At 61.6% G+C, this 23137-nt stretch overlaps 3 protein-coding genes across 3 annotated transcripts; 1 reads left to right on the top strand and 2 right to left on the bottom strand.

Annotated features, from left to right (window-relative positions):
• Positions 1-8: 8 nt before the first annotated feature.
• Positions 9-9544, bottom strand: LOC135328913 (lanosterol synthase-like). Its single transcript, XM_064515417.1, has 5 exons — positions 9033-9544; positions 1362-1412; positions 1064-1213; positions 625-721; positions 9-423 (listed from the first exon to the last, which is right to left on the bottom strand). Exons 1-5 carry the CDS (start codon positions 9159-9161, stop codon positions 314-316), a joined length of 537 nt encoding a protein of 178 aa, XP_064371487.1. The 5' UTR covers positions 9162-9544; the 3' UTR covers positions 9-313.
• On the top strand, positions 9160-10611 carry LOC135328944 (inositol 1,4,5-trisphosphate receptor-interacting protein-like 1). Its single transcript, XM_064515521.1, has one exon. It carries the CDS (start codon positions 9160-9162, stop codon positions 10609-10611), a length of 1452 nt encoding a protein of 483 aa, XP_064371591.1.
• A 7926-nt stretch (positions 10612-18537) lies between these two features.
• On the bottom strand, positions 18538-21308 carry LOC135328912 (maestro heat-like repeat-containing protein family member 7). Its single transcript, XM_064515416.1, has 5 exons — positions 21159-21308; positions 20196-20297; positions 19668-19767; positions 19235-19294; positions 18538-18918 (listed from the first exon to the last, which is right to left on the bottom strand). The coding sequence occupies exons 1-5, from the start codon at positions 21255-21257 to the stop codon at positions 18713-18715; spliced, it is 567 nt and encodes a 188-aa protein (XP_064371486.1). The 5' UTR covers positions 21258-21308; the 3' UTR covers positions 18538-18712.
• Positions 21309-23137: the final 1829 nt, after the last annotated feature.

Here is a 23137-nt window from a genome sequence, read left to right on the forward strand (position 1 = left end):
GCTGGTGGCAAGATGGAGGCAACCGCTAAGTGAAGAGACAGGCAGCTTCTTCACCAGGTCCCCCCTGCCTCATGCCATGAAGACAAATGGCCTGCGCCCCGCTCCTTGAGCCAGGCTAGGCCCCAGCCTCTTACAGGGAGCTCTGGTTTGGAGACGTCAGCAGCATCCCAGCCTTGAAGGTGCCAAGGGCAGCTCCATGCCAACACAGAGGGCCCTGACAAGGCTCAGCAGGGCCCGTCTCAGCTGGGGCCATGGCAGGCAGCATGGGTCACTGCAGCCTGTTTTCCCCCTGCCCCACTCTCCTCTCAGCGTCTCACCTCATCTCTGGGGCCCTGTGCTCAGGGAAGACCTCGTGGAAGTGTCTGAGCGCCTGCATGACGGCCGACGTGCACTCCACGTAGGTGTAGTCGATCATGATGTCACCTGCCGGGGGCAGGAGGACAGCAATGCAACAGCCCCTGGGCCAGGCAGCTCTCCCCGCAGCACGCTGCCGACCCCTTCCCTGGCCCCAGCGCACGCTCATCCCGCAGAGGGACCTGGGGCCAAGCCAGGCACCCACTGGGCACGGCAGGGCCAGCCCCTTTGCAGCGGGCGGGACAACCCGCCCCACACAGCTCCCCTTACCAAACACCTCCGAGGGGTTCAGCAGCTCCAGTAAGCGACCTCCTCGCTTGGTTTCATAGGTGCCAAAGCCTCCATCGGAGTTTCTCATGCTCAGCAACTGCCCAGACAAGCAGAGAGTGGGGACCCAACTGGCCCACAGGCAGCGCCACCCCAGTCCACCCCCGAGCCAGGTGTGAGGACAGAGTCAAGCCCACAAGCCCACAGGGCTGGCAAATAACTCACATCCCAACCCACAGCCATAGGCACACCCAAGCTGGACCATCACTCCAGAGACTTGTATCACAGTAAATATGGTGTCAGCATCGCTATTAGCAGGCCACAGGCCTTGTACCAGCTTATGCGATACCAGGCCTAGCAACTCATCAGGCCTTGCCTTCTCCTGTTTTAGCTCAGTTTAGCTGGCTGCATTTCCCACAGCCCCAGTTGTTGCAGCACTTACCACATTCACGGCGTCAAAGAGGCGCTCAGAGGGGACGGGCTTGGTTAGGAAGGGGCACTTCTCCTGCAGCAGCATCACCGACTTCAGCCCCTCTGCCGTGCAGTCAGCCACGATCCAGCCGCAGTCCCGGGTGCTGAAGGGGAAGCCACCCTGGGGAAGGGTCAGGAGGGCTCAGCAGCTTCCCCCAGACTTGCTCTCCCCTTGCACAGAGGAAGTCGCTGCCCCTCAGTCCCATCCCCTCTGCCCAAATTGCTGCCCCAAGCACCCATCCCACAGCAGCCAGCTCCAGCTCTGCTACCTTGTTCATATGGCAATAATATTTCTGGTAGTCGGCTGGGTTCTCCGGCATCTGCAGAGAACAAGAGCAACAGTGAGGGCAGGCAGAAGATCTCTTCAGAGGAAAACAGAGGTATTAAATAGGGCGGTAAGAAGACTCAGAGTCTGCACAGCCAGCACAACAGAGACACCGCCAACCGGCTCTGCTCGCCTGGCTGAACCTGAGGAACTCATGGGCGTTTTGGAGGCAGGACGTGAATTCCGGGACCTTCTGGGCTTCTGCCTGGAAATGGAGGTACACAGTCAGCACGGAGCTGCGGCCGACACGCACATCCCTCGGTTAGAAGAGGATGTGCTGGGATCTCGCTGACCTGCTGGTCTAGGTGCAATCAACTCCTGCCCTTCCTATAGCCCTTCCCATAGGTTTGCATTTATACTTCACTCAGATCCATCTGACTGTTTCCACTAGCAGCTTCTGCAGCTGGAGCTGGACCAGCCCTTGTTGCTGGGGCTGGAGAGAGGCATTTGCCTGGCCAGGGCCCACATGGCCGGGGAGTAACAGGTCAACAGCTCTGAGCAGCAGTGTGTCCACCCAGCCCTGGTGTGCAATGTGATGCCAGGATCCACACAGCAGAGCTCTGAGGGGATGTGCAGTAGGAGCCAGCAGTATTTGGGGATGGCCCAGGAGAGGCCACTCGCCTGAGGAAGCACACAGCCCTGAAGGGAGCATTACCTCCAGAAAGGCTTGAACGGCAAAGGCAGTATCCCAGAGCTGGGATCCATTTGTCCCCTGGAAGAGAGAGAGCAGGCAGGGAGAGGCAGCTGCCTGTGGCAGGAGGGCAGCCTGCCCCGGCTCTCTGGGGCAGCAACTCCCTCCTGCATTACCCCCGCGAGCTCCCTCCACCTTGCGTCTCAGCTTCGGGGTGTGCAGCACCACAGCTGATGCGCAGGCGCAGAGGGGACAGACACAGCAGCACAGGGATGGCAAGGGGACAGGAAAGGAGACAGCCAGCACGGCCTGTGCCAGGCACAGCCAGGACAGGACAGGCAGCCAGGGATGAGGAGCAGAGGGAGGCAACAGCCAGGAGAGAAGCACGGCAGTGTCCACATGCAGCATCTGAGCAGAGGGGCAGGGGCAGCTGGGGTGGGGGTGGGGGGTCTCTCTGCCATCCTGAGGGATGGACACCCCACCCCCCGCCATCACTCCCAGCCACTGGCCTCATCCACCCTGGGATCCACATCTGGGATGAGGTGCGAAGGGAACTAGCCCCAAAAGGAAACATCTCCTCCACTGGGCACCCACCCTGCGGGCTGCTTCAACACCTCTGCCAGCCACCCCCTGGGGAGCACGGCCAAACCCAGGGGTCCCTGGGGCACCCGGGAGCTCAGAGAGAGCTGTGCTCCCACGCTGTGCAATCTCACAGCCTTTCCCGTGGGGAAGCTCTGTAAGGGCAGTGGCTCCTACTAATCAGACTTCTCACACAAGCTACAGTTTACCCCGGTGAATTTGGCCAGGTTCGTTTCTAGCCCCGTGAGAAACTGCCACAGGCTCCAGAGGCCGTCTGATACTGTCAGGTCACACAGTCTCTGTTACTCTGTTTCAATACAGCTCTAGCCTTACAAGATGTATTTCTTAAACAGTAAGACTTGAAAGTCAGAATTACTCCTTGATCCATGGGCTGCAGAATGGGTGTTGTCTTAGCAGGCAGGAAAACAACACTAATCTCACTGTACATCTCCACGAGAGCTTTGGGGTGACCAGGTGCATTGTCAGTGAGCAGTAATATTTTGAAAGGAATCCTTTTTTCTGAGCAGCAGGTGTCAACAGTCAGCTTAAAATATTCAGTAAACCATGCTGGAAATGGATGTGCTGTCATCCAGGCTTTGGCGTTCCATTTATAGAGCACAGGCAGAGTAGATTTAGCATAATTCTTAAGGGCCCTCGGATTTGTGGAATGGAAAAGGAGCATTGGCTTCAACTTAAAGTCACCAGTTGCATTAGCCCCTAACAAGAGAGTCAGCCTGTCCTTCGAAGCTTTGAAGCCAGGCACTGACTTCTCCTCTCCAGCTATGAAAGTCCTACATAGCATCTCCTTCCGATATAAGGCTGTTACGTCTACATGGAAAATCTGTTGTTTAGCGTAGCCACCTTCACCAGTTATCTTCGCTAGATCGTCTGGATAACTTGCTGCAGCTTCTGCACCAGCACTTGCTGCTTCACCTTGCACTTTCATGTTACAGAGACTGCTTCTTTCCTTAGACCTCATGAACCAACCTCTGCTAGCTTCAAACTTTGCTTCTGCAGCTTCCTCACTTCTCTCAGCCTTCGCAGAATTGAAGAGAGTTAGGGCCTTGGTCCGGCTTAGGCTTTCGTTTAAGGGAACGTTGTGGCTGGTTTGATCCTCTATCCAGACTGCCAAAACTTTCCCCATATCAGTAATAAGGCTGTTTGGCTTTTCTCATTAACAGGCCTAATTTCAATAGTGTTGTGTCTCAGGGAAGAGGGAGGCCCAAGGAGAGGGAGAGAGACAGGGGAATGGCCGGCTGGGGGTGCAGGCAGAACACACACAACATTTATCGATTCAGTTTGCTGTCTTATACGGGTGCGGTTCGTGGCGCCCCAAAATGATTACAATCAAAGATCACTGATCACAGATCACCTTAACAGATAGAATAATAATGAAAAAGTTTGCAATACTGCGAGAATTACCAAAATGTGACACAGAAACACAAAGTGAGTACGTGCTGGGAAAAACGGCACCGATAGACTTGCTTTGTTGCCAGAAACCTTCAATTTGGAAAGACCGCAATATCTGCGATGTGCAATAAAGTGAAGCGCACTAAAATGAGGTATGCCTATACAGGTTTTATTCCTCTCAGGCTGTGTCCTGCTCAGGCTCCTGCACACCCCGAGTACCAGTACGTACAGTGCGCAGCTGCTTGCTGACAGTAGGCACCAGCAGCTCTGGCAGCTGCTGTTTCTGGTCCACAAAGTCCTGCCCGGGGGCTGGGGACCCACTCGGATTTCAGTGCTGAGGGCTGCAGGCTGGGGAGAGCAGGCAGCAGGGACCTTCCCCAGCCAAAAAGCCAAGACCCTGCAGCGTGACTTTGTAGGCGGGAACGCGCCTGGCTCCCCTCTCCTCTCCCAGAGTAGCCTCCTCCCAAAGCACATGGACAGCAGTGCTTGCAGTGACCTCTCTCATCTCTGGGCACCCCTGGAGCCCTGCTGCAGCTGGGGTTGTGCGACAGGCAGAGAAAAGCCTCTGGGCCTCTTCTCCACCTTCTAGTGTCTCTTCTTGCCTGGTGCCTGGTGCCTGCTCTCCTGCAGGCGCAGGTGCCCAGGTACCTTCTCATCAAGGCAGGGTTTGCCTCCAGCCAGCAGAGCACCTCGTAGCTATTGCAGCTGCACCCGTCCCAGCAGCCTGTCCCCAGGGGAGCTGAGCGTGTTTGGCCCATCTCCTGGGAAGGACAGGCCAGAGACCTCAGGGGGCTGAGTCCTGCGTGGCTGCGCTTGGCCTCTTCTCCAGAAACTCAGGCTTCGCTGCACTGCTCCAGGCTGTGCTAAGAAAACCTCCAGCAGGAGCTGTGTCTTCTCCTCCTGGCAGATTTAAGCCCCATGGCTCTGCATGTCTCCATTTCCCCCTCCAAGGCTGAGACCAGACCCTGCCGCCCGGGGGCACGACGAGGCCTGGCAAGAGGCAGAGCACCTTTTCGGGCCTGCCAAGGTGTCCTTGGCCATGGCGGGTTTTACTCCTCCTTCCAAGCCTCCTTGCCCCAAGGCCTGTGCGGTGCTCTGCTCCCAGCGCCCTGGCACCATCCAACCTGCCTCCCCTCCACTAGTGCGCTGTCTCAGGTGTCCCCCGGCTTTGTCCCCCCGACAAAGCCAGCAGGCAAGCAAGAGCCTGCCGAGCAGGCCCCAGGGCGGGGCTGCGCAGAGAAAGCCCCTGCAGGGGCCCCAGGGTGAGGTGCAGTTGGGGAAACCAGCCAATGTGCTTTCCAGAGCAGTGGCCACCTTCACAAGCTGCTCACACTGACAAGCCGCACGGAGCAGCACTCTGTGCCCTCAACATCGGACTTTGTGCTGCAACCTGGTCGCTTTGGCCGCAGCTCTTGCCCACGTCGTTCCACGGACGGGCTTCAGGTGCTTGCAGGCTGCTGCACCATCTGAGGCATTGCTTCGCACACTTCCCTGAGTAGTGCCCACGCTTCCCTCCAGTTCCACCCCCGGGGCACCGCTCCGGCCAGCTCTGGGCCTTGGCACCAGCGGCAGATGACCCCATCCTCCCCGAGCAGCTCACCCACACCCCGCGCCCTCTCTGCTGGCGACCGCTTCCCCCCACGCAGAAGGGGCCTCCACAGCTTCACCACTTTCTCCGAGGCAATCAAAGGCTGTTCTGGGAGGTCCCCCTGCCACCAGCCTTCCAAACATTCAGCCCATTCTACCTCCTCCATAGTCACGGAAGTCATAGTTAAGGTGGGGAGGAGATGTTTTGGGTGTAGCTGAAGCTTCATAGTGTGCATGTAGTTGGAGCAGAGACCAAGGAACGCTGGCCGTGCAGAAGCACATGCATCCGCGTGAGGAGCAGACGGCTCAGCTGCAGCAGGAGTCTGTGGACATGATGCAAGAGCCGAGCGGGCTTGCCAGGAAAGCTGTGGTCTTCACTGCGTGGGACAGGTGGCAGTTCGGGGCCTTTGCTGGAGCCCTAGTGCTGCTCTTTGGGTCCGCTGGCTGGCCAGGAAGCAGGACCATGACATGGATTCTGGCTATGAGCACACCACCTCCCACAGTGACAAGGAGCGGGAACATGCTGACGCTCCAGTTCCAGTCATGGGCCTGAACGTGGTCTAGCAGCACGAGAACATGTGCCAGAGACACTTTCCGCAGACTGCAGAGGGCAATTCTCTGAGCACTTCCCTATGAGGGTGGGGATCTCCTGCTCTTTCCACCAAGCAGGACACAAAGGCCATGGAGTTTTACTAATACCCGGCCAGCTCCTTAGCACTTTCCTTTTAACTGGATACATGATCACAGCTCACGTGCACATGGAGTCTTTTGCGAGGCCCATAAAGGAGGAGCTCCCATTTCCACCAGGGGCTACTTTCTGCACCTCCCAGGACCATCCAGTCCAGCACTGGTCGTCTTGAGCTAATGCCCCAACCACGCCACATGCAGGGGCCCCCTCTTCAGTTCCCATGCTGGCAAGGTGCATTTCGTGGCCTACCATCTGTTGGAGCCCACTTGACCACCAGAACCATTTCCATACCAAACTCATTCGCCTTTCTTTCTCATCACTCTCCAAAGAGTATGTGCTATGAGGGCATACGGCTCCTGCCAGATGTGCTCCTATGTGCACGTAGGCAAGCACACACGTTGCATGTGCAGAAACTACAGTCCTATACCAGGCATCTGTTGCTGAGCATGGTCACTCTTAATAAGAGAAGGTTCAGAAATGCATGCTACAGGGTTCAGAAATGCATGCTACAGGCATCCTCTCTGAGAGAAATGGGGTTTCTCTTGCCTGGAAAGAGGAGACTTCTTTCACCCAGAACCCCTTCCCTTTTTCTTTTACTTTATATTCCCTTTTCTCCTTCTCCTTCCCATTTCCCTTTTCCTTTTCCTCCCTTTCCCTTTCCTTTCCATCCCATCCCTCTTTTACCTTTCCCTTCCCCTCCCTGCTCTGCCCTCCCCTTCCCTGCCTCTGGAACCTAGACACAAACTTTGGCCTTGAATGGGCCTTAGCAGTGGTTACACTGGTGCACAGACTTGCCCCATCAGCTTTTCCTCTCTTTCTGATCCTTCTGGTCACTAGAGCACCTTCCTCCCCGCCTAGAGGCTCGTCCTTCTCCACATGCAGTTCCCTGGTGCCAGGGAGACGGCTCGTGTGCACAGACCTACTGCGCCTCCTTGTGCGCTGCACCCCCCAAAGCCGTCCTGCATGCGTCTCGCAGCGAGCTCACAAAATCACTCTTTGTAGGGGGAAAACCCGTAGGTGGCCACGTTGGTTGGAGCAGCAAGTCTCTCTGGCCAGGGTCACTGCAGGGCGCTTGCTGCTGCCTAGAGAGCTCTAGCGCAATGAGCGGGAAGCGACCAACGAGCCCTAGCCCACGCCTGAACTGGATACGGCCTCTGACAAGGAGAGGAGGGAGGGCAGGAGGCAGGCAGAGGGGAGCCTCCTGCTCTCTCTGTCCTCTGCCCACAAGCACCCACAGCGAGATGCCGGGGCCTGGGGAGTGCTGGGAGCGTGGACCCGTGAGTGTGCACAGGAGGCGGCCCCAGCGCTTCCCCAAGCAAGCTCCCTTCAGGCACGGATCAGGCCGACAGATGCACCCTGGCAGCCACAGAGCAGCTGCCCCACGGGCAACGGTGTGCCAGAACCGTGGGCCCCAGCGTGGCCTCTCCAGTCCCCGTGCCTGCACTTGCAGGGGGCAAGTTTGCAGCACGAGACAGGAGCCACAGGCGATTTGCTGCTCTAACTGGGGATGCTCTTGTCATTACGCTTCATTGTCAGGACTCGCAGGGCTAAGTCCTGCCTCAGCAGAAGAAACCCAAGGGAAGAAGAGGGAAGGAGGAGGTTTGCCAGGCTCAAAAGGAACAAAGTCCTCATGGGAAGGGGGGTGGTGGGGCAGGACTTGCTCTCTTCTGGCCCTTCCCAAAGGCCCCAAGTTGTTTGATGCCTGCAAGGCGGAGCTCGTCCTCCTGGCTCAGAAAATACTGACTCTGTCTTTGTAAGTGGAGGACCTCCTTCCACAGGGCCCCTTTTTCTTTCTTAGAAGGGCTGAGGGCTGTTTGGGTGCTTCTGCCCACCTGGTGAGGGGGGCCCACGGGCATGCTGTGTGGCTGCTGCCTGGGCTCGTAGGTGGTGGGTGCCAGGGCCTCGGCTCTGGCTGCCCAGAACAGGTGTGTGTCACTACGCCAGGGTGGGCATGGCGGCCAGGGCTGGCCCTGGAAAGGGGCTGTGCCCCCGTGACAGCACAGAGGACAAGTCACAAAGGCAGGGGGCTGTCACCAGGGCACCCACAGGCATTGGCCCCGCAGCACTGCTGGGTTCACAGCAGTATGGCCTGGGCCAGCCCGGGCTGCGGCAGCCTCTGCAGGGTGAGTGCAGCAGTGGGGCAACACTGGACGGGACGAGGGCCGGGGCACCAATGCCAGCTCCCTCCCGGAGGTTTCCAGCGCTGCAGCAAGGGCTGAGCCATGCAGAGCAGCGCGTTGGGTCAGGGATGTTGGCACCCTGAGGGCTGGAGGCAGAGGTGCCTGGGGCTCCCGGTGAGCCCAGGTGCCCAGAGACGTGTTGGGGATGCGCCGGGCACTCGCAGCTCTGCGGGCCGCTGCTCCCTTGGCGGGGGGGCGGGGGGGCACGGGCCTCAGGACTCCCCATTCTGGTGGCACTTGCTCTTTCTGCACCCCTGCCCCCGGGGCAAAGCCTGGCCAGGGTGCTGGGCCTCAGGGGAGGGTTGGCAGGATGGGCCGGCCCCACAGTGTCGGCGTCTAGGCCCTGCGTCCCCTTGGAGCCTGCAGGCACCAGGGCCCAAGCGCTTTCCCTGGCGTGGCCCGGGGTCCCTGCTCAGGCAGCGCTCACAAATCCCAGCCTTGCTGCCTCCAAGCTCCCTCGCCCCCTCTCCCATCTTGCCCCTTTGTGCCTGCAGCTCCCGCCACCAATCCGCAAGCTCTCTCCCAGCTGGCCTGGCTCACCTGCTTCTCTCCCACCTCCTCTAGGTAGGCTATGGCTGGGGGTCTTGCGCTCCTCCTCGCCATGCTGGGCATTGTCCTGCAGCCGCTGAAGGTCAGTGACCACATGGATGTGGCCATGGAGCAGTGCATGCAGCAGCGCAAGGAGCAGGAGGTGGAGCTGATGACTCGGCTGCAGCAGGAGTTTGCGGAGATGATGCAGGAGCCGCAGAGCGGACTTTTCAGGAGAGATGTGGTCTTCGCCACCTGGGACCTGTGGCAGTTTGGGGCCTTTGCTGCAGGCCTTGTGCTGCTCTTTGGGCTCTTCTGGATGGCCACGGAGCAGGACTTTGATGAGTGTGACAGCAGCAGTGGCCTGAGCTCCTCCAGCAGCGAAGAGGAGGGGGAAGGCGAGGAGCAGGAGGCTGTGGGTGCTGTGCACTGGCTCTCTCCTGAACAGCAGCTGGACTGCCCAGGCAGGAGGGCCCTAGAGACCTTCTACCAGCAGCACCTCTGGGGGCCAGTGCAGGACGTGGCCCACACATGCAAGGTGGTGGAGGAGCTGGCGGGCAACCTCCTCCATGCCTGCCAGATGCTCTCTTTGACAACTTTCCTGCCGCGGCTGGAATGGTGCATCGGTGTGGGCAGCGTTTTTGAAGGCTGGAGCTACCACAGGCAGGACACCGTCTACAGGCTGCTCGTGCTCCTGAAGCCACCACCCGGGCACTCCTTCCGCCTGAAGCTGGGCACTGGCGGGGAGCTGCCGGCGAGGCATGGTCGCGTCCATGTGAAGCTGGAGTGCATGTGCGAGAGGGAGCAGCTGCTGGGGGATGTGCTGTGCTTCCGGCACCACTCCCAGATCCGAGTGCGCAGGTATCAGCGCCCCGGGCTCCTACACACCCTGTGCACTGGCTTCTACCTGGATGTGGAGAAAACCGCCCGCTGGTTCCAGCTCTGTGTAAGAAATGCCTGGGACGTGATTGCTGCGGAACAAAACTGCCAGCTGACAGTGCTGCCTTCCTCCCATTCCTGCAAGCTCCAGCTCACATGTGACTCTGGGAGAACCATGCACACTGAGATAATGCTGGGGGTGCAGCAAGACAACTCGGGGCTCTTCATGGGCAGCCAGGAGGCAGAGGCCGGCCTCAGCAGCAGCACAACTTGGCTGGAGAGCTGTGCCCTGCAAGAGCTGCTGTTCTTCAGATTCATGGCCAGGCAGGCCCCCCAGGGCAGCTGCCACCTAACGTGTCTGCAGCTCCTCACCTACCTCCTGGAGGACTCGGTGCTTTCCTCTGTCCACCTGAAAACAGTCGCCATGCACCTCCTGACACTGCTTCCCCCATCAGAGTGGTGCCCAGAGCATCTCCTGGAGCGGCTGAGGGATGTCCTGCGCTACCTGCACCACTGCCTGGAGGAGAAACAGCTTCACCACTTCCTCCTAGGCAACGAGAGGGTGCCCAGGGAGGTCCCCCTGCCAGCGGCCTTCCAAACGGCCAGCCCGCTCAACCTCTTCCAGCGCCTGGCGCAGCAGCCCGACGCCCACGCCCAGGCGCCGCGCGAGTTCACCGAGCTGCAGGATCGGCTCAGGAGCCTGTTAGACTGACGCCAAAAGGCGGCTCTGCAAATGGAGCAAAAGCACACTTTGCGGATCCTCACCCGATCCCACTGAAGACGCCGTTGACAGGAGGCGTGCGACAGAGGCGCCTGTGATCACCTGCGCAGAGACTGCCCATCCTTTTGGAGAGATTCAGTTCCCCACGGGAGCACTGCCCTATGCACACACCCCAATAAAGTTGCCTCTTCTCACAAGCCCTCTGTCTGTGGCTGCCTCCGCCTGGGCAACGCTGTGTGGGCAACGCGGGCCCCATCCTGCCACAGGGATACACACCCAAGATTGCCTCGTGTCTGGGAGATGACCAGAAATCACAAACACTAGCACACGCCAGACTGCCCTATTTCCCCCAATCCCAGGAAGCTAGCTGACAGTAGCAAGGGTGCCTGCCGCACAGATGACATTTGGGAGGTGCATCAGATGTACGGCTGTCACGCTGAACAGGCACAAAATAGGGCACCTGCGCCAGCGTTCGCACGGCCAGCAAGGTTAAAGCTTTGGCGATGGCCTGCACTCAAAGCAGGCACGCACGCTGTGCATGCCACGTGTCTGGGAAGTGCTGGCCGGCCTCATTGCAGCCGTGCGACACAACAGGTGCACGGATATGTGTATTTGGGACACCTGCGGCAGAAATACAGCCCTTGTGTGCTGCGGAAGACTCACAAGCTGTTTCATAACTATCACCTCAAAAGAGCTGCACGTGCCCGAGTGCTGGAGAAAGCCGGGCTGGTGTCCCGCACGCACTCAGTGCCTTGGCTTGCTCAGCGAGCTAGCAGGAGTCGTACCACAGCTGCCCTACGTCCATCAGCTAGGGTCTGTGGGGTTTAGGGGCTCTCGGGGGGGCTGTGCTCTTACGACACCTGCTCTTGCCTCTTCCTGTAGCAGGCCCGGCAGGGCCCAGTTTGTGCTAGCCGTCGTTCCCAGCACAGGCCCTTGGCTGGCAATAAGCAACACCACCCCAGCCACTCCCAAAGGCACAGCAAGACGCCATTGCTAGCCACCAGCACAAGTGCAGGGGGCAGCAACAGGCACAATCAGTCACTGCCCATCTGCCAAAGCTGCCCCGGCCCTGCTTACACTGCCAATGTGCTTTCCAGAGCAGTGGCCACCTTCACAAGCTGCTCACATTGACAAGCCGCACGGAGCAGCACCACGGCTGGGGCCAAGGAGAGGGCAGGCCGGAGCGCTGACGCCTGTGCCCATGCCCAGTTGCTCCAGCTCCGCGGCAAGAACATCCCACCCGACTGAGGCCCAGCTGCGGCAGCTGCAAAGGCCGAGGCTCCCGGGCAGCAATGAGGCCACACAGAGAGCAAGGACCAGGGAGACAGCCAGGGTTCAGCATCGACCAGGCATTTGTCCTCAGGGGGAACCAGGCAGAGCGCTGCCTCTCACCCTCAACCAAGCTCACCCAGGGGCATGGGGCGGCCACAGGCACCTGCCGCTAGTGGATGGCAATGTCATCAGCCCCATGTCACTCTCACCCAAGGCTGGATGTCACCAGCCCTGTCCCCCAGCAGGCAGGGAAGGTGCAGGCTGTGCTAGGGAGGGCCCTGAGCCACATTTTTAACCCTGCTGCTCCCACTGCTGTGCCCACTGGGGGGTCAGTCTCCCCAGCAGGACGGCGGGCCTCAGCCCCACCTGCTTTGCTCAATGCTCAAAAGGCCTTTGCAAGAAGGAGCTAGGCCTGGCGGGGGGCATTGCCCAGATGCACTCAGCAGCCCTGGCATTTGCGGCAGCACCGCAGGGGACTTTGCTGCTTTAGCGACAGAACGGGGAGCAGGGCCCCAGCCCAGCTGGTCCCAAAAGGGGGCCCCAGCCGGCAGCTCGACGGGAGGCCAAGGGGCAAAACACCAGCTATCCCACAGCAGCAAGGACCTAGGAGAACAAAAGGCATGTTTTACTGCAGAACCCCCAGCAACACAACCTCCAGGCACCGCTCTGCTACCAGCACTGCGGCTCACACCCGTTTGCCCAGAGACCACAGGGCACTCGCAGAAACACTCCTCCTGCCACGTGAGAGCTCTAGGGCAGGATACAGACCCCAGCTCTCACCAGCACCTTCAGCAAACGGGGACAGCTTGCCCACAGACTCGCGGGCATGCACAGCACAAGAGCAGTCCTGAGGGCTAACCCACCCTGCCTTTCGCTGGGCTCCTGCTTCTTCCAGCCTGGCAGCCTTTCCCACGGGCACAGCGCGCTCCAGCCGCTGCCTCTGCAGCGCCAGCAGCCTGTGCCCATAGCTCAGACCCCAAAACAGCCCCCCACCCACCACCTCACTCACAGGGGCCTTGCAGATACCCCCACGATTCCTGTGCCTCCAGCATGCAGCAAGCACAAGCACCCCTCCTCTTAGGCTGCACGCGCCACAAGCACCCCTCCGGGAACAGGGTGCTCAGACCCCAACGCCAGGGCAGGCTTGAGCTTTGCTCACTCCTCTCTTCGGGGCACTCACCCGACATCTCCTCCCACACCTGCCTCCTCCCTTGCTCCCCATCCTGGGCACGCCTGTGCTCCTCACCGGGGGCTTCTGGCACTTCAGCACAACGAAACCGCATCACCTGGGCTGTGCTGAAACAAAGCCCAACAGGAGAAAAGGAGGGCAAGAGAGAGCAAGAGCAACACAACTCCCTCTCCAGCACCCCAAGCGCCAGGCCGGGCTCCTCCCCTGCAAACTCCAACCTAACAGGCGCAGCCTGGGACCTGCCTCGCTGCTTTAGAGGCGCCACGGACCCCAGCACCTCCCCAAAATGACCTGCCTGGCAGCAGTCAGAAGGCAGCAGCAGGCTAGATGCTCTCACATCCAGCATCACCCCAACAGCGCTAACACACACGGCTACCGCCACGCACCAACCGCAGCGTCACCCTCCCCACGCAAGGCCCAGGGTCACGGCAGGCGGTTGGGCAGCCCCCGCATGGCCACGACCCCTGCCAGGGGCACCCCAGAGCTCACAAGGCCACCGGAGGCACCGAGGGGCCAGACGTGCCGCCTCCCTCCTGCTCACCCGCCTGGCCCCGAGGCCACCCAGCCAACGCCATCACAGAGCCCCATGCTGCAGGGGCGGCTGCCTCGCAGCACGGCAGCGTCGGGCCACTGCTCCCACCCGGCTGCTCCCGAGCTGCCGCCTCGCCTCGCCTCGCCTCGCCTCGCCTCGCCTCGCCCACCCGCCGCTCCGGGCTCCGCGCTGCCCCCGCCGGCAGGCGCCTCCTGCCCCGCCCCCGCCGCCCCAGCACCGGCCCCGCGCTGCCCCCGCCCCCGCGCCCGCGCCTGCGCCTGCGCCGCACGCGGCCCGGCGGCCCCGCCCACCACGTGCCCGCGCGCCGCGGCGGCTCCCCCCATTGGCTGCGGCGCTGGACCGCGAGGGGCGGGGCGCGGCCGTTGGGGCGGGCTGCAACCGGCTGGGCCCGGTCCCGGGGGGTCTGGCCGCTGCGGCTCGGGGCCCGCTGCAGCCGCGCTGTTCAAACGCCGCCGTTTGTGCTCGAGTCGGCGGCTGCGCGGCACCGTTTGCCTCCTTCAGCTCCCCAGTGTGGTGGCTTCAGCTTTCCCTCCAGGGCAGGGACAGAAAATGCAGCTGCGCTGGCCTCTGTGCGCTTCCGAAGAGAACTGCTGGCTGTAGCAGGGGGCTGAGCAGCCTCCCTGCAGCCATGCCAGCCCCTGGGCTCTGCTGCTTGGCAGCGCGCCCACTCCAGAAGGCCGAGAAACCAGCCGCACCTCTCGTTGTGCCACAGCGCGAGGAGCAGCCCCAGCCCTGGGGGCTGGGCTCAGCGATGGCACTGCCCGGGCACAGGAGCGACAGCCTTCTCCCAGGGCAGCTCGTCACCAGCAGAGCACCCAAGTCAGCGACTGCCCAGAGGTGCAGCAGCTGCTGCCTCCAGCCCTCAGCTGCCATCCTCCCACTGCCCCACTGCTGGCTCCAGCCCCAGGCTTGAAGCCTTCACACGCCTTTTCTCTCCCTCTTCTCTCGCTTTCTTCTTTCTTTTTCTTTGGTGGGCGGGGGAAGAAGACATACAAGCCCTGGGAAGAGAAATCCGTTTCTCCCCTCCACAGCCCCAGGCCCTGCACCTACGGAGCTGATGTAGTTGGACACTGGCAGCCCTCCTCTTCCTCCAGTTCTCTTTGGGGGAGTTTGGGGAACAAGTGCCCTTGCTGGGGCAGTGCCTGGTTCAAGAGGTATGGTGGGCGCTGCCTCACAAGTGCAGCCATAGAGGCCTGGCCATGACTGCCACCTCGGTGTCTGGGGCAGGAGAGATGTCAAGGGGATCGCATGGCCTGCTGGTGGCATCATGAGCTCCCCAGGGCCATGGGGGCTGGGGCTGTGCATACAGTTTGTGCCAGCCCTGCAGCGTCAGCCCCGACACCTGGTTTCCCTCTCCTTTTGCCTGAGGATCTGTACACTGGAGATGGCTGTGGCACGTGCCAACTCTGGGCAAAGCCTGCAAAGTCTGAGAGACAGGAATTGGGAGGGAGAAAACATTCCTGCAGGTGGGCTGGGAAAGGTCATTAGCACCTGGAGGAGAGACTTCATTGTTAAAGAATAGCGCACTGAAACTGTCTAGAGGTAGCCGCTTAGCACAACTTGTATGGAACTTGCTTGGCATGGGTGGCTGAATTTGCTGGGGCCTTGGGCCGCACTTAGATAAAATAATGAACTTTTCCTTAGTCCAGTAAGAAAAGGGCCTCGGAGCTGGTTCAAGCTGGGAGGGTGGGGAGGTTGCAGGCAGTCTGCGTTCCTGCGTCTCACACTGGGAAAGGGAGGGTGTCTGCAGGAATGCGTCTCGCACTCCGAGGGGGAGGGTGTCAAGGCTTTGGAGTGGGACCAGTGCAGGGCGTTGGGACCTTGGGGGACGGGGCCTTGGCTCGCTGCTGGGGCAGTGTTGATTGTTGTGGTTTGGAATCGCCTCCTCCTCAGGACCTTAAGGCACAACAGTAAGACCCAACAAAAACAGAGGTGCAACCGTCATCAGAGACCGCAAAAAAACAAAAATAAGGAGAAAGACAGCTTGCCTCAGAATGACGATGAGAGCCAATGAGGAGCAGGAGACCCCAGACCAAAAAATTACTATTGGTCTAACTACCACGTGAGGGGTGGGAAATGTAAGTTGAAAAAACTATAATTGCCCAGGATTTGAGGCACCCACCTCGAGCTGTAATTACTGCACGTGCGTCATTAAAATTTAATTATTTAATTTGTTTTGATTTGGCTGTGAAATTTTCTGCGGGAACCTAGGGTCGGGCCCTGTTATGGTGGCCGACAAGCCTAATTTCCATAACATTCATCCAGTTTGCTGGCAGAGCACTTCATAGCTATTGCAGCTGCACCTGCCCAGGCAGGCTGTCCCCAGGGCACCTGAGGGTGTTTGGCCCATGTGCTGGCAATGACAGGGTGGGGTCTTCCCCACTTCTTCCCCACCAGCCCAGCTGATAGGCTGCTGCCCTCGCTCACCCTTGCAGATGTCCTCCAGCTTCTCCTCGCCCTAGCGCTTCATGTGCTGCCTGATGAGCCCTAGGCACACACACAGCCCCTCACAGATCTTGCTCCCCAGCCCACCCCAAGCAGCCCAGCTCCCCCCAGGCCCTGCCCACCTTACCAGGCGCCCTCCAAAGTGCCATGTTACCCAGCATCCCCTGCCCAGCCACACACTGCTGGTACAGGTTCAGCAAGCTGCCTCCTCCTCACCGTGCCTGCTGTGTCGCACAACAGGATGAGGCCTCTGAGCACCGGCCCTCACATCACCCAGCAGTCACTCCGCAGATACCTCACAAGATACCCACTGCCCATCCTGCCCTCATCGCTGGGCCAGTGCCCCCTCCACCAGGCCTGCTGGCGGTCCCCTCTCCCCTCATCTCCAGCGACTCCGCCAGTTCCCATTTGCAGAGCAAAAGCTCCTCCCATAACAAGGCATTGGAGCTGGCTGCTGCGCAGAGGGTGCAGACGCAGGCCAGAAACCACAGCTTCTCGGCCCCTTCCTCATACCAGCAGCAGAGGGACAAAGAGAGCGCGTGAGAGGGCCAGGGGCAGGGCCAGCAGGACCAGAGCACTGCAGGGCCTGCAGCGACAGTGGGGCGCCTGCACGGGAGCAGCCCTCCACAGCCAGCAGCCCTCCGGGGGCTTCTGAGCGTGGCGCAGCCCGAGGGACCCCAAAGGACCCACCGGCAGAGGCGGGCACAGCCCCGAGGGAAATGGCGACACTCACCTCCCCTCGGCATATGAAGAAGGCGCCCACATACTGCAGGGCTTCCGCCTCCTCTCTGGAGAGCAGGCAGAGCTACAGGGCTGGCAGCGAGAGGAGAGGAGCCAGCCGAGCCCTCTGCCCCACCGCACGCCTGCGGCCACGCACACAGGCAGCCCTGGGCTGGGCACCTGCACCGGGACACGGACACCGCGGCTCCCTGGGCTCGCCAGGCCACTTGGTGGCAACGTTTGCGGCTGTAGCAGATTAACTTGGCTGCCTGTTTGGGGGCTTTGTAGAGAGGAGAGGCAGGCCAGGAGAGCAGCTGCTTCTGGCAGCTCTTTGCAAATGACATCCTTCCCCTGGCCACAGATGGCTTTTGCATTGGGCCGGGAGATGGGGGAAGAGAGCAGCGTCCAGGGATGAGGGCTGCGGCACCCCAGCTTTGTCGTAGCTTTCAGTTTCTTGCCGGAAGGGGGATCCCAGCAGACTATGCTGTGCTTTGCAATGAGGGGAGCTACTGGGCATCTTGGTGCACGGGAGGCCAACGTCACCGTAACTCTTTAGGGCCCCCTCTCGTTGCCTCGTGTTGTGGCTGTGAGTCTGTACAGCTGCTTGCGCTGAAACTTCAGCTCGCTTCGAAGGCATAATGCTAAACCTCCTGCAGCAATAACTGGCTTGTTGCCAGTAAATAGTCACCAGGGCTAGATAAGGCGTTTGCTTTTGGACCACGTTTCTGGCGTTTTTGCTTCTGAGTGCGGCATTCAAGCAGTTACGTGCTGTGGCTGGACAAATATCAAGGGCTGCAGGCTGCCGTGAATCAGCCTTGTGACACAAACTGCGCTTTGCCCCAGTCAGTTTGGCCAGGTTTGGTTTTGGCCCTGTGAGAAACTGCCGGCTGCCCCAGACACTGTCAGGTGTGACCCCGAGTCTGATCTGGTGCTGTCAGGTCTCACAGTCTCCACGCCGACGTTTCCCTGCGGGCTTTACTCTTCCCAGAGCAGCTCTTACTGCTCAGCCACCTGCGCCCCCCGAGTGGCAGTGCTCACAGGGGGGCAGCCGCTTGCTGATGGCGGACACCAGCCACTCTGGCTGCTGCTGCTTCTGGCCCGCCAAGTGGTGCTCAGGGGCTCCCGGGGGCTGCGGCCCTGCTCAGAGTTCAGGGCCCAGGGCCACGGGCTGGGGAGAGCAGGCAGCGGGGACCTTCTGCAGCCAAAGAGCCAAGAGCCCGCAGCGTGACTTTGCAGGCGGGAAGGCACATGGCTCCCCCTGCTCTCCCAGCGCAGCCGCCTCGCAAAGCACATGGACGGCAGTGCTCGCAGTGGCCCCTGCCATCTCTGGATGGCTGGAGCCTCTAATACGTGTGCTGAGCTCTGGGCCCTGCTGCGCTGGTGCCTGCATGGGCAAATCCTGCGGGGCCTACCAGAGCATCCCAGCAGCCTGCTAACTCCTGGGCTCAGCCACACCAGGGGAAGCCAGCGCCAGCGAGGGGCCAGCTCCGGGCCCTTCCTCATGCAGAAGAGGTCATGGCTTTGCAGGGCAGAACCCTGTCAAGACTGCTGCCATTCCTGACCCTGCTGTCAGGGGAAACGGGGTGCTTCTCTGACTGCTGGGAAGGGGGGTATGTTGTGGCTGCCCTAGACTGCTGGAGAGCGTGTGTGCCCTCCCCCTCCCAGGGTGACCCCGATTCCTTCAGGACCGGAGTTTTCTACCCATTCCTTTGCCCAAAGAAAAGACACTGAGCCGTGGTGAAGAGACAGGGCTGCTTCTTTGGGGAAAGCCCAGCAGAGGGGGGACTGGCAGCACAAGCCTGGGACGGGCTGGGCCTGAGGGCCGGAGCTGTCCTGCGGGCAGGGAGAGAGGCCAGGAACCCCCCGACTTCCCCGCACACTCAGGTGGCCGCTGCGGGCAGAGCAGCCTGGCATCAGGAGGCAGCCGAGCTCCAGCAGCAGACACAGTCACCGCGCAGAGGACAGTGCCACCGCTCCCACGCTCTCCTCAGGCGGTAGCACAGGCCTTGGAGGGTGCCTGGGGAGGGAGTCATCTTCCCTGGAGCTCTCAGGAGCAGGATGGTTTGCGTCGCCAGGCAACAGACGGACGGGCTGCTGTCCTCCTGCAAGCCTTGCAGGGCTGAGAGAGAAAGGAGCAGAGCAGAGATCAAGGCACTGTGTCTGCACAGACGCCAGGCATCCCCTGCTGACGCAGCCAGTCCCACCCAGCTCTTCCCACAGCCAGGAGGCAGCAGGAGCAAGAAAGGGACGAGGTGGGAGTTGCTGGCCAAGACCGTCCCAAAGGCTCCTGAAATCTTCTCTCTACTCTACCCACAGCGGCCCTGCTCTGCACGGGCAGCAGAGCCCTCCTCGCCTGGGGCAGGAGTGGCAGCTCCCTGCCCAGCATCTGTCTGCCTCCCACCAGCCCTGCCTGACACCCTGCTGCCCTCGCTCACCCGTGCAGATGTCCTCCAGCTTCTCCTTGCTCCGGCCCCTCAGGTGCTGCCCGACAAGCCCTAGGCACACACACACAGCCGCTCACAAATCCGGCTCCCCAGCCCACCCCCAGCAGCACAGCTGCCTCCAGGCCCTGCCAGCCTGGCCACGCTCCCTCCTCCCTTTTGCAGCGCTGACGCCAGGGCGCTCCGCACTGCGTGCCACCCAAGGGTCTTGCTGTGAGGGCACAGCAGGAGGCTCCCAGCAGCCCCACATGTGTGGGCAGAGATGGCAGAGGGTGACACAGCCCCTGGGCACCCAGGCCCTGCATCGGGCGCTGGGGGCTCCAGCAGACACAGCTGCAAGGCTGGTCCTTGCTGCCAGCACAGCAGCCGGGGGGGCTGAGGCCGAGGTGTCCGGGGACAGAGAGGGACACCAGCGGTTGGGGCTCACCAGTGAACCTCACGGCTGCCTCTCGCAAGGACTCCTGTGGGCTCTCCAAGTATGTCAGGCTCTGGTGCAGGTACTCTTCTGCTCTTCTGGCCCTCACCAGCTGGGGAGAGCACAAGGGCACGGGCTTGGCACACCCCTCCCTCACCCAGCCAGGCAGTCCCTGCGCCCAGGACCGGCCTTGCCCTGCCAGGACGCTCATGGCTCCCACACACGAGCTGGGCAGTGCCGAGCTTCGGAGGGAGCAGAGGGCAGGCTGCTCCCCAGGCATGCTGAGGTGCCCTCCTGCTGCCAAGGCCCAGCTGGGCCAGGGGCTGCTTTAGCATCCCAGGGGGCAGCGAGGGCAGAGGAGCCTGGAGAAGAGCTCGCCAGGGCAGCGTGCTTGGAGAAGGGCAGCGTGAGTGCTGCTCCAGCCTGGCGGCTTTGGGTGCCAGCCAGGGCCAGGGGCACAGCTGCCTGCCCCACACACTGGGCATGGAGGGGGACAGGCCTTGCGCAGGCTGGCTCTGGGGGCTTTGGGGCCATCCTTACCAGGCACTCGCCGATCCTCCACGTCTGCGCTGTCTCAACCAGCTGCCTGAGCTGCTTCCACTTGAGGAAGTTGGCAGCGCGAAGGAGGGCTTCCCGAGAGGCCTGCACAGCAGCAGAGACGGGGAGATGCCACCGCAGCCCAGGGGACAAGACCCTGCGTCCCCCTGCTCTTGGCAAGTCTCAGGGCCTTGCCTGGCCCACCATGGGAAGAGGCAGCAGCTGGGCACCGACTCTGCCACGGGGTTCAATACCCTGGGCAGAGACATGGGGCACCCACCACCTCAGGCACCTCGTCCTGCTGCGGCAGCACAACAGAGAGCCCCAAGAGCTGCTGAGCTGTAGCCAAGGCCAGGAGGAGGCTGAAGGGCTGCAGTCACAGAGACGCCCAGGCAGGACTCGGCCACAACTACCTGCCACAGGCATTGCCCCTGCGGGTGCTCGGCTGCCCGGCCTGCGCCCTTGCCCAGACTTGTGCCCCCGCCCCAGAGCTGGGTAGCCGGGATGCAGGGCCCGGCCCCTGCCCTCACCGCACCTCCCTCCCTGGGGCTCTCCCCTCCCCAGGCTCGTGGGCTGGGGAACAAGTTGGCTCCCCAAACTCCTTGCAGGTGCTGCCTCCCTCTGCGCAGGCCAAGGGCACTGGGGGCACACGCTGAACGTGGGGAGCAGGGTGTCTCCTCCTGCAGTGCTCTTGCCTTAGGCAGCTGGGGCATGCCCCAGGCCAGACATCTCCAGGCCCCTGCTGGGGCAGGGCACGGTGGCAACAGGAATTGAGGGGCAAAGCCTGGCCTCGCACACCTGCAGGGCTAGCTGCGAAGCCCCTAGGCACTCCAGGGCTTAGACATTTGTGGCCACGGACTGCGGCGGAGCCCTGTGGGACTGGGGAAAGCAGGTCTGGGAAAGGCCCCTGCCCAGCTTCTCATTCCCTGCTTCGAGCCTTCTAGGGCCCTGGTTAGAAAGCCATACCTGGCGCACGCTGCAGCTCTCGTCCTGCATGTGGAAGAGCAGTGGCAGCAGGCTGCTGCGCACTTGCTTCTGCAGCTGCTGGTCTTTGGTGCCCAGCATAATCGCCAGCACATCTCTGAAGAGCCGCGTGGAGAGCACTCGCACCTGGACAGCGTCCTGGTGGGAAGGAAGAGGGGGCACCTCAGTGCTGGCTGCTCCAAGCCCACGGTCTCCCTCGCGCCCAGCCCTCCTGCCGGCGCTGCAGGGGCCGAGCACAACACGGAGCAGCCGAGGGCAGAGAGGGCACTGGCGCAACGCAGCCCCCCAGCCCAGGACACCGGCAGGGGCCCTGGCTCTCCCCCCAGCCTTACGGCATCAAAGAGCAGCAGCAGCTCCGCGGACAGCTGCGGAGCAATGCTGGCCACCGTCTCCTCGCCCGTGACGTGCACCACGTGTCGCAGCACCACCAGGGCCTTAGTGCTGATGTCGCTGTCCGCATCCCGCAGTTGCTCCATGATGAGTGGCAGCAGGAAGCGCATTTCTCTTACCTGTGTGAAACACCACTGCGTTTGCTGAAGAAGTAGCGGACTGCCCAGGCAAAAATGCCCGGTTTGTTAGACACCCGCTTCTCCTCTGGCTTCCCAGAAGCTGGCATGGCGGTTACTGCAGCAACCTGCTGCCAGGCAGGGCTTAGCGGCACAGCCATGGCAGTGTGGGGGACTGGGGGCGTAGGGAGGGAGGAGAGGACAGCACCGGCTCCTCTCCACCTGACCACTCGCCCCCTTCTGTGTGTTCCCCAGCACCCTCACCCAGCCCCATGCTGCCCGCACAGCTTCACCCGCCTGTCCCCTGCTCACCGTCTGCGGCCTGTCGCACAGCAGGATGAGGCCTCTGAGCACCAGTCCACGTATCACCTGGCTGCCACGCTCCAGATACCTCGCAAGGAGCAGCAGGATATGAGCATTGTCTTCGCAAAGGTCCGGGCAATCCACAAGCTGAAACACATGTTGCAGGGAGACAGTGCCAGAGCCGGCAGGACTCCCTGCATCGTGCCGTGCCGGCTCCCACCAGCAGCTCAGGGCGAGGGCACCAGGCCCACACAAAGCCTGGCCCCAAGGCAGCAGTGAGTGCGGAGGGCCCCCGGGGCTGCTCCTCCGCTCCTCTCCACCATCCACACAGCAGGCACCAAATCCACGTGGGCACAAGAGTTACCCCAGCGCGGATGGGCCAAGCCAAGACTACAAGTCGCAGCGCACCCACTGCCCCAGCTCCACTCACTGCCGCGCCCACCCCCCAGCACAGGCACGGGAGAGCAGAGGGGTGAGAGGCACCCCAGAGGCAGCCCTGCCATCAGGCTCACCTCCACGAGGAAAGCCAGGATGGAGATCTCCTGGGAGGGCTCCTCCAGGCGGAGCAGCACTGCCAGCTGGCGCAGGAGGTAAACTCGCAGCCTTCTTGGGGTCTCCCTCATTTCCCTGGCAGAGGGAAGAAGGCACTGGTGGCCTGAGCAGCCCAGGCAAACCTCGGCCATGCCTTGGTCACAAGCGCTGAGGCTGCAGCCCCTTTCTTGGGGAGCTGGGCATCCCCACGGGCTCTGTGGGGCACCGCATCTGCAGGGGAGAAATGCTGGGGCAGAGCGGGCACAAGGGGCTCTCACCTGGCCAGCAAAGCCACTCCGCTGTGGTGGGTCTCAGCGCGGAGGAGCATGTCCCAGCCACCCTTCCTCGCCATGAGCAGCACCTGGCGCTCGTAGCCGGCACGGCAGAGCAGCGCTTTCATGGCCCGCACTGCGGCCCTGTGTGTGGAGCAAACACCAGGTCACACTGGCACCCCTGGCCCCGCCTATAGGTCCAGGGCAGAGACAACGGGGCTGGCATGGAGCACCTGACGGGGCTGGTGAGAGCAGACTCTTCCCCTCGGCATTCCCTCCAGCACATCTCAGCCTCCTCCGGCGTCAGCGCTGCGGTGACAGAAATCTGGAACAGCAGCGCCAGGAAGAG

Source organism: Dromaius novaehollandiae, chromosome 7 (genome assembly GCF_036370855.1).
Source record: "Dromaius novaehollandiae isolate bDroNov1 chromosome 7, bDroNov1.hap1, whole genome shotgun sequence".
Taxonomy (NCBI): Eukaryota; Metazoa; Chordata; class Aves; order Casuariiformes; family Dromaiidae; genus Dromaius; species Dromaius novaehollandiae.

Coding starts and splice junctions, on each gene's coding strand:
- LOC135328913 (XM_064515417.1), bottom strand. CDS start 9,161: ATGCACTGCTCCATGGCCACATCCATGTGGTCACTGACCTTCAGCGGC. Junction 722..1,063: donor TCTTTGACGCCGTGAATGTG/GTAAGTGCTGCA, acceptor TTGTCTGGGCAG/TTGCTGAGCATGAGAAACTC. Junction 424..624: donor GAACCCCTCGGAGGTGTTTG/GTAAGGGGAGCT, acceptor TGCCCCCGGCAG/GTGACATCATGATCGACTAC.
- LOC135328912 (XM_064515416.1), bottom strand. CDS start 21,257: ATGCTGGGCACCAAAGACCAGCAGCTGCAGAAGCAAGTGCGCAGCAGC. Junction 19,768..20,195: donor GGAGGATCGGCGAGTGCCTG/GTAAGGATGGCC, acceptor TGCTCTCCCCAG/CTGGTGAGGGCCAGAAGAGC. Junction 19,295..19,667: donor GGCAGCCGTGAGGTTCACTG/GTGAGCCCCAAC, acceptor GTGTGTGCCTAG/GGCTTGTCGGGCAGCACCTG.
- LOC135328944 (XM_064515521.1), top strand. CDS start 9,160: ATGCAGCAGCGCAAGGAGCAGGAGGTGGAGCTGATGACTCGGCTGCAG.